We start from the raw sequence: 10,501 nt of genomic DNA on the forward strand, positions 1-10,501 counted from the left end.
TCTCGGTTGGGGCGCGGGGCGCTGAGTATGTAGCTCGGTGTCCGTAACAGTATGGATGGTATTTTTTAATATTATCATAACCAAACTAGCCATGTTATAGTAGTTTTGTTGCTAAACTAGCTACTTACGTTAATTCTGAACAATTAAAAAACTAGTTAATTTAAGATTACTGTTGCAAAACTCTCTATGTTAATTTTTTAAATGGAAATAAAATTAAAAGTTTCATACTGTGATTTTGTTTCCTCATATTGTTTATCTCTTTTTTATCACAATTTTAAGATAATTAAAAAAGTACGATTTAAAAATCCATTTTCCAAACAATAATTGTTTTTTTATCCAATAACTTTTTTTATACACGCACTTATCGCAGTTTGATAATAGACTACCTACTCAGGTAAAAAATAATACAAATGAATAATGAGCATAAGCATAACAGAGTGTGCGCTGTGCTGTTACGGAATCCATCATCCACTCTGCTTTTTGTCGTCTCACTGAAAGTGCTACGACACTTCTAACCTCATAGCTGCGTCAGCGACATGTCTCCCAACTTTATCATTCGAGAATCTCAGAATTCCATCTGATACAGAAGGGTAAATTTTCCTCGTTGCAAAATTCATAGGCAGATCATTCAAAGACTTCACTATTAACATGTTTAGGTCTAGGTACACGCCATCCCACTGAGAAATAAAGAAAATTGAAAATTATTTGACGCAATATTAACTGAGCAATTATATTCCTTCGACTATTATTATAGACTGCGACTTTTTGTGATGTATATATATCCTTACCGATTGCCGACCGTCTCCAGCTACTTGGAATGGACGAGTCGTTAAATTTGAACTTCGGCAGATACATAGATACGTAGGATCGTCATTGCAGCCTTTCTAAGGTGAGGCGTTGCTCACAACGGGACAGTCCCGTATCTTTCTACATAAGCTTTGTTTATAGTGTACTTATTGGTTGTACGGGAAGGACCTGAAGGGAAGGTCCTGATCATTCCGTGGAGAGGGTTGTCACAGACCGTTGTCACGCACTTCATCTGATTCTCAATAGGCTAGCGCCTCGGGTAAGCGGCTCCGGGTGCACACAAAGCACCCTTCTTATTTTCCAGTTAGGTGGGTACTGTTCCTTTTATTCCTATGCGGGTGTATCGACCGGAGGATACCTAGCTTATGCTCTATACTAGATAACTAGTACACAGACACCACAGACTCCCAGACACAACTTCCAACTTAAAGGGCAATTCATGTGCCCCGCACGTACTTTCGCATTAGGCTCTTGTCTAAACCGCTTCTAAGACGTGCTAGCTGCGCGCAAGACGGACGCCCCGGCCACACATTACCGGGGCAGACGAACATGTCCGTCTCTGCAGCTATCACAAGTTCCGGGACAGTTGCATCAGCTCTACCAAGCACATGTCCGGTCGTGTATGGAGTACTGTTGCCGTCTATTGGATGGTTCTGCTAAGTATCAACTGGCCACCGGAGCGTGGCAGGAGGCTTACAGGTAATTTGGATTTGGTAGAAGAAGACGAAGAAGCTGCAAAACCTTGTATACCACCATAAAGTTGCCTGCTCATCGGTATTCTACAGGAACGATGTTATTCCGCCTTTCCGTTTATTCCATCGGGGGACTGGACGTAGATGCGGTTACACCACATGTTGTGGAAATTCCAAGGATTCGCACGAAGCGTTTCGCATTCACATATTTTTCGTGGCGGACAGCTGAGTGGAATTCCCTACCTGCATACTTATTCCCTGAACGTCATAACTTGGGCCTTTTCAAAGTGAGAGTGAATACATTGCTTTATCGTCACTTTCAATTAGGTAAGATGGACGTCAAATGTTATTTTTTATAAAAAAAAAAGTGCTACCGATGATAATTTCATTATTCTGGTTTTCACAAACCAAGTAGATCCCTATTTGAGGACCGGTATCAGGTTTTTAAACGGGACGAACAAATTGTGTGCCTCCTGTCCATATAGCAGTTGCAGTGCCACTCAGAGCTTTAAATTTCAAAGTATTTGAGGGGCACTGCCACTGCGCCCCGTCACCCTGAAACATAAATTAAGTAGTCCCGTGTGCTTGTAATTACACCAGCACACTTACCCCTCAGAACCGGAAAACAGTTATGCTCAAATTACCGTTTGGTGGCAGAAATAGATATGATGGCAGTACGTCCCTGGAAGAACTGTTTCACAAGAAGCTTTACTACTATTATTATCAACTTACTTTGTATAACGTTGCGTATCTCACCACTTCTCGTGTCTGCGTAAGCAAATACTGCGAAGTTTGCAAAATTTTTTCATCAACTAAATGCTCCAAAGAAGTGTTTTGCAAATACTTGTCTATATGCATTCGCCAAAGTTTGATATTTTCAAATTGCAGAAAATGTTTTTTCAATCTTTCAATGCTATTTACGAGGCCTGAGAAAATTACGTTGATTTGCCAATCATAATGGGTTCGAGCGGCCGATTCAACGACACACATTTGGTACGCATCCAGATCTGAAGTGTGGTGGAAGTAAATATGTCTTATGTCGGGTTTGGTAAAATATCTGTGATTTTCTATAGGTGCTAGATCATCATCAATTTCGATGTAGTGCCGTGTTGTTTGAACTTTTAATTTCGCTATACAAGTATAGATATTTTTCAGAATAATCACGGTGGTTATCAAAATGATCAAGTTCTTTTTGTTTGTTTTCTTGTTCATTCTCATCTTCGTGAGAACAAAAATGTATGAAAATATCCTGTCACTTTCTGTATCGTGTTACCACGTGTTACTTTCTATAATTACGTTTTTTTTTCTTCAACTCAACTTCAAGTTTTGTATAGGCTCCGTCATTTCTTTCTTATTTATGTATAAGTATCATCGATATCCGTCGAAGAACTTTAATCCAGTGCTTAGACTATGGAAACTAAAGGACATGTTATGTTGACATATACCGGGTGGAAATTTGTAATGCCACCTGGAGGGAAAGTACTCTAAATACTGGAGATAGAAATTTTTACTTAAAGGAAATATTCCTTTATTTATTAAAAGAAATAAAACTACATTCATAGATTTTCGATTATTTGTAGCAACACGCAGGAATCGAACCCGCTTTAATCTGAAAAAAATGCACCCTGCACTTTTATTGCATCGATTGATAGGGTTAATTATATGAATAAAATCTCTCTCACAAAATTGGTTAATTAAATGAAAAAAAGCCCATGAAATCTTAACGTATTTTATTAAAACGAAAAAAATTATAATCTAACTAATTAGTTGCTCGAAATGAGCTCCATTTTCTTGAATACACAAATTTAATCTTTTAACGAATTCATTTTGAGTAACTTTTAATAACGTGTTGTGATGAATTGTATTACAAATCGTATTCTGAACCTCAGCCTTCAACTCGTTTACACTCGCATAGGATTTAAAGTAAATTTGATTTTTAACATATCCCCACAAACAAAAATCTAAAGGGGTGAGATCTAGTGATCTCGCAGGTCATCTGATTGTGCCGTTTAAATCAAACCTATAAATTAAATTAAAATTAAAATTGAAAAAATTAAAATAAGACAAAAATTAAAAATTAAATTTAAATTAAAACCCATTGAATTTATAACTCCAGATTTCATGGTTTGTAAGAGAGATTTCATCCTCATAATTATTGACCCTATCGATAGATTTAATAAACGTACAGCGTGTATTTTTTAAAAGATTTCAGCGGGTTCGATTCCCGCGTGTGGCTAGCAATTTTCGAAAATCTTTGAATGCAGTATTATTTCTTGTTAAAAATAAAGGAATGTTTCTTTTAAGTAAAAATTTATATCTCCAGTATTTAACGTACTTTCCTTCCAAGTGGCATTACAAATTTCCACCCTGTATAAATCAGACGTTATATGTATATGTTGCATTTCGATGTTCAAAACATAAACATTGTCTTTGTTTAACTATTGCGTGCCGTCTGAAGCCAAAAGAGATAGCATTACATAGGTCTGTGTCAAACACGGGAATCGAAAATACGTAACGTCATCTTAAATGCCAACCGTGTCCATTTCGCAGTACATGAGGTACATAATATTTAGAAAAATTGTCATAGGACATAGGCGGAATCGCCATTTTTTTTGTATAATTTTATAGTTATTTTTACTTGACATTGGCAAAATCATTGATTATTTCGATGGAGCCATGACATTTAAAAGAAGAAGAAGAAGAGGTACATAATACGGTTGCCAACGGGAATACATGACATGTTAAGAGGTAGCATGCCAAAAAAGTTTTGATGTTGGCTCCGCCCAAATTTGTGAAACAAATACATATATGATGCAAAGTGAAGATTAGGAAATTTTCCTCTGCTCCCTCTTAAATATTTTTTCATGAAAATAATTTCAATTTTTTAGTCAAGCGCGAGTTGTCCAAAAATGAATAAAATTATTGTTGATCGACTCATTTTCATGTGAGGATCATTTCATTCTACTGGACGAAAAAAATTGGATTAGCAGAAATTAGTCAAATTTTATACAATGTTTTTTCATGCAAACTGAATAAAATTGACTAATTTTTTAATGCGTATGCGAATCGAATCGGAATGAATAACATGGGAATCAGCTGGCGTTTAGCATCGCTTGTTCGGTACAGGACAAATTCTGAATTCAGGTTCGTGATTCGGCACATTCGCTGTTCGACAGCCTCGTGGATTTATAAACAGCCGTCACTAGCGATCACTTACCCTTTGCCACCACTGTACGCGTTATTTTTTTAAATAATTCCTACTCTTAGAATAATAACGCATAGAATGATAGTTTCATATCAAACGAACTGTCACAAGTGAGGCAAAAATTGAATTCATGTAGGCTAGTTTTAGTAGTAGGTTAATTTTCGGTTTTAGTAAATATTTATATAAAAATACAAGTTGAAACGCGTTACTTCCGTGTGGAATGTGATGTTAGTATCTATTTTATGTTTGTCTGACGTATTTTTACACTCATTTACCGCACATTTCGTCATTTTTAGCCAAAATTCTCGATCTGTTCGCGGTGCAAGTTGACCTTGAGCACTGAAGGCCCGCCCGCTCGTGTAGGCCCTTTGGGCGCGCTTCAATTTGCCTCACTTAGCGTGTGCGGACTAGGTTTCTATGCGTTATTATTCTAAGTTCCTACTCTACTACGTTTTCAGTAACATACGAAAGACCAAGGGCGCGTTCCCATATGTCGTGACGACAGATAGTCGTGCAGTTTAAAAGTGTCGTCGCTTGTATATTTAAATGAAGTTGTTCACACATAGAACAACACGATTAAATGTCATTTCCGATTTTTTTGACATTACGACAACAGACTGTCGTGACAATGAAAAGAGCTAGAACGACGTCGTCTCACGCTAAATAAAACGTCACGATGAAAATGTGACGACAGATAATCGATGCTTCAAACGATTCTATCGTGCAAACGACAAGGCGGCTGCCGTAAACCGATAAATTGTCGTCACGATCAGTGGGAACAGTTAGACGCGACAGTCATCCAACGATTAATAAAACGTTACGTCATAACGAACGCGCCCTTATCGTTAGCGTGTCACAATTTCTAAATATACGTTGATTGTAATGAAACATATGCATACATTTATAAATTATTTAGCCTTTATTTTTTCAAACGACGTAAAATAAAAAAACGTAATACTAATTAGCAGAACCGTTACTTTTTGAATCTCGCTGTCGCCAAATCTAAAATTGGTATCATTTCTGGTAAAAAACAAAGTAAATTAGTAAAAAAACAACACCAAAATTTAAACGTGAATATTCCCGAAAAACCTTCGAACATAAGCGTACCTACTCCGACGTAAAGTATTTGATAGACGTAAAATAAAATGGCTGAAAGGTGATGTCGTGAAAAGTTAAGTAGGTCACAATAAACGGGCGTATATAGGTATAACATTGTGCTACCAAGGTTATGTTAAAATGTGTCTTTTTCTATAAGACCATAGTTTTTTGTTATATGGATGTTAAATGGAATTTACATATTTAGTAACATATTTTTATATTTAGAATTTTTGAAATTATGAAGTTGAAATGGTTGAAAGAAACTAAATTATAATTACTAGTATGAGTTTTAAATATTAGCTTTAATGTAAAGTGGCATATTATTTTAACGTGCCCAATTTTTGTTTAATTGGCATTAAACATGGTATATCATTAAAATTGTACCACATATGTATTAAGATAATAGTTACTTTCTTAAAACGAACTTAACGTTGTGTGAAATACAGAGTGTATACTTGAGACGAATCTGTATTCTCTTCACTCTTGTTATAGCTAGGTATACAACCTAAAAGTAGACCCTAGAAGTATTAAGAAATCTGTGACTTTACGTAGAAATAAAAACAGCTAATGTTCAAAACTACACTTAATACGTCGTACATAGGTATTGGCTCCGTATAGACTCTGTCTTTAACATAACCCCATAAAAAATAATCCAGCAGTGGTAAATCACATGATCGAGTCCAATGGAATCGATTGCAGCCTTAAAATTCAAAACTCGTCAAGTGATCAACGAAATAGCTTCACCATTTTGTCAAAAAGTGATTAAAAACTTTGATGAAAGAAGCGATATCTGTACTTAACTATGGTCGTGGTGGATATTTGTCAGATACCATTTTCCATTCATAATTGCCAAACTTTACTTTTTTAATGCAATAAAAATTTGAATCATTGTCATCTAAATTTATTGCTTTATTTTGATTTACAAAACAAAGTTCTTGTTGAAAAACCTTTTACACTCTACGTGTTGTTTTTGTATTATGTACCTAGATGGCGCTATTATACAAAAGTTCGAATAATATTTTATAGCTCCTTAAGTTGACAGAATATTCAAAATTTCAAATAGGAAGTTGAGAGATGTCAGCAGTCACAATCCTGTTTTCAGTCTCACACATCTGATCGCTCTACATGCCCAAGTGACTAATGATGTACCTGCTTGGGACCAAAACCTGCGGAAAATCTTACAAATGTTCAATAGTAAGGATACAAAAAATCTTCTTTGAATATTTGATACGTATAAGGACAATATAATCTAGCTAAAATATTGTAAATTGCAGTCTTCGTAGCCAGTGAGAGCTCACGAAAGTTAGTGTCATCGCCTAAGTGGTATCCGTATGAGAAATTGTTCAGAATATAACTAGGCAAAGAAAATTTGGCACCAAGTCTCCATGTGATTGTGCAAAAGTAATTGGGTGCAAATACATAAAAACCTACAACAAAAATATACTATTTATTGTTATTTATTATAAGAAAATAAAACTTGCTATCTACTTTTTAGCGAGCGTGTTTAAAACGTACCTATATAACGAGTAATTCAGTTCTTACTTACCATTACATGAATAAACTGAACCCAGAGTGTTATCGAAAAGTTTACATCGCTCAGTTAATACTCTAGTCATTGTTCCTGTGCCGTTATTTAGATTTACAGTTGTATTAAAAGTATTGGCTACATCTCTGCAAATTATAAACAATGATTTGAAAATTCATATATCGAAATAAACAAAGAGCCAATAAAATGTTTCATATCTCGAACTCTAATCTACGGAAAAATTGTGAGTTACATAATATTCATCAAAATAGTGTGCATTACTTTCATTTGTTGTCCGGAATATGTTGGATAAAATCATTTATTCCGTAACAATCACAACACAATACACACATATACCTGCATACTATATAACTACAATACCAACGTACATAACACTTTACATCTATAATATAAATTTAAAACAAACGGAAAGCACAACATGCCTCATTATAGGCAAAAGATAACACGAATAAATAAAGAGCATAAACATGACAGAGTGTGCGCTGTGCTGTTACGGAATCCACCATCCACTCAGCTTTTTGTCGTCTCACTGAAAGTGCTACGACACTTCTAACCTCATAGCTGCGTCAGCGACATGTCTCCCAACTTTATCATTCGAGAATCTCAGAATTCCATCTGATACAGAAGGGTAAATTTTCCTCGTTGCAAAATTCATAGGCAGATCATTCAAAGATTTCACTATTAACATGTTTAGGTCTAGGTACACGCCATCCCACTGAGAAATAAAGAAAAATGAACATTATTTCACGCAATTATAACTGAAAAATTATAGTTCTTCGACTATTATTGACTGCGACTTTTCGTGATGTATATATATCCTTACCGATTGCCGACCGTCTCCAGCTACTTGGAATGGACTAGTCGTCCAATTTCAACTTCGGGAGATACATAGATACGTACGATCGTCATTGCAGCCTTTCTAAGGTGAGGCGTTGCTCACAACGGGACAAACCCGTATCTTTCTACATAAATTTTGCTTATAGTCACCCTCATAACTTATTGGTTATACGCGAAGTACACTATAACCTGTGCAAGCACAGGGACCTTGTTTAGTCCTTACTCCAGATAAGCTCGTGGACAGAGTTGTCACGGACTTCATCTGATCCTCAAAATACTAGTTAGTGTTTCGAGTAAGAGGCCCCGAGTGCACGTAAAGCACCCTTCCTACTTTCCAGTTAGGTGGGTACATTCCTTTTATTCCTTTGCGGCTGGATCGGCCGGAGGATATCTAGTTTATCCGGACCAGTACCGGAGATGTCAGTCGAAGCGTCTTGCGGCAGCGTCCAGACACTGCGACTAACTTAAAGGGCTATACATGTGCCCGCACGTCCTTTCGCATTAGGCCCTCGTCCAAACCGCTACTAAGACGTGCTAGCAGACACCCCGGCCACACATTACCGGGGCCAACGAACATGTCCATCTCTACAGCTATCACAAGTCGCGGGACAGTTACATCAGCTACACCAAGCACAAGTCCGGTCGTGTATGGAGTACTGCTGCCACCTATTGGATGGTTCTGCTAAGCACGAACTGATCACCTTGGATTTAGTTAAAAGCATGTCAAGAGGCTAATAGGTCATTGGGATTTAGTACAAGTAGAAGAAGAAGCTGCAGAACCTTGAACACCGCCATAATTTACCTGCTCATTGGTACAGGTTAGATAGATGGAATTGCACGATGTAAATCCGCCATCGCATTTACATCACCGGGGGACTTGACATACGCTGGGGTTCCCCCTTATGTTGTGTGTTCGCACACACACGTATGTTGAAGTGTTTCAGTTTCACAGTTATATGGCGGACAGCTGTGGAGTGGAATTCCCAACCTGCAGACTTATTCCCCGAACGTTACAACTCAGTCCTTTTGAAGGTGAGAGTAAATGCTTTGCTTTATCATCACCATCAGGTGATATGGAGGTTAATTGCGCACTTACTTTTTATAAAAAAAAATAATTTAATATATTTTCACTAAGCAAGTACTTTCCTATTTGAGACCCGGTATCAGATTTGTTAGTTGACGGGACGAACTAATCGTGCTCCCTGTGTTAAGCGACACTCCTGTCCATACCAGTTGCAGTGCCACTCAGAGCTTTAAATCTCAAAGATTTTGAGGGGCACTGCCACTGCGCCCGTCACCCTGAGACATGAGTTTAGTAGTCCCGTGTACCTGTAATTACACCAGCACACTTACCCCTCAGGACCAGAATGCAGTAATGCTCACATTATCGCTTGGTGGCAGAAATAGATTATGATAGCAGTACTTCCCTGGAGAACTCTTTTACAAGGAGCTCCATTGCTACAAATTATTATCATTAACTTACTTTGTATAACGTTACGTATCTCACCACTTCTCGTGTCTGCGTAAACAAATACTGCGAAGTTTGCAAAATTCTTTCATCAACTAAATGCTCCAAAGAAGTGTTGTGCAAATACTTGTCTATACGCATTCGCCAAAATTTAACATTTCCAAATCGCAGGAAATGTTTTTTCAATCTTTCAATGCTATTTACGAGGCCTGAGAAAATTACGTTGATTTGCCAATCATAATGCGTTCGAGCGGCCGATTCAACGACACACATTTGGTACGCATCCAAATCTGAGGTGTGGTGGAAGTAAATATGTCTCATGTCGCGTGTGGTAAAATATCTGTGATTTTCTATAGGTGCCAGACCATCATCAATTTCAATGTACTGCCATGCTGTTTGAACGTTTAATTTCGCTATACGAGTATAGATAATTTTCAGAATAATTATGGTGGTTATCAAGAAGATCAAGTTCGTTTTATTTATTTTCTTGTTCATTCTCATCTGCCTTAGAATTTCAAGGAATTTTCAAAATACCATTAAAATATCTTGTCACTTTCTGTACCGTGTTTCTTTATATAATTATGTTGAAGTATCACCCAATGTCATTAAGGTTATAATATTGATTACAATCAATATTACAAAAAGATAGGATTCGTCTCCACTAAAAATGCAATTAAATGTACTATTAAATGTACAAATACCACAAAAGTATTTCATTTTTATTTGCACATCGCCATTGATAAAATGTTAATTCAAATAATAAAAAATAGTACCTACTATATATTTAATAATCATAAGATAGGGCTCGCATTTCACTTTTTTTGAGATTATTGTCTGACTTTAGTACA

General features: G+C 36.7%; 1 protein-coding gene across 1 annotated transcript; it reads right to left on the reverse strand.

The window, feature by feature from the left end:
* Positions 1-6,952: 6,952 nt before the first annotated feature.
* Positions 6,953-10,501, reverse strand: LOC113233884 (lactosylceramide 4-alpha-galactosyltransferase-like). Its single transcript, XM_026469113.1, has 5 exons — positions 10,431-10,501; positions 9,669-10,314; positions 7,903-8,063; positions 7,349-7,473; positions 6,953-7,229 (listed from the first exon to the last, which is right to left on the reverse strand). The coding sequence occupies exons 2-5, from the start codon at positions 10,152-10,154 to the stop codon at positions 6,991-6,993; spliced, it is 1,011 nt and encodes a 336-aa protein (XP_026324898.1). The 5' UTR covers positions 10,155-10,314; positions 10,431-10,501; the 3' UTR covers positions 6,953-6,990.

This window comes from Hyposmocoma kahamanoa, unplaced genomic scaffold (assembly GCF_003589595.1).
Source record: "Hyposmocoma kahamanoa isolate Upper Pololo Valley unplaced genomic scaffold, ASM358959v1 80, whole genome shotgun sequence".
In the NCBI taxonomy this organism is placed as follows: Eukaryota; Metazoa; Arthropoda; class Insecta; order Lepidoptera; family Cosmopterigidae; genus Hyposmocoma; species Hyposmocoma kahamanoa.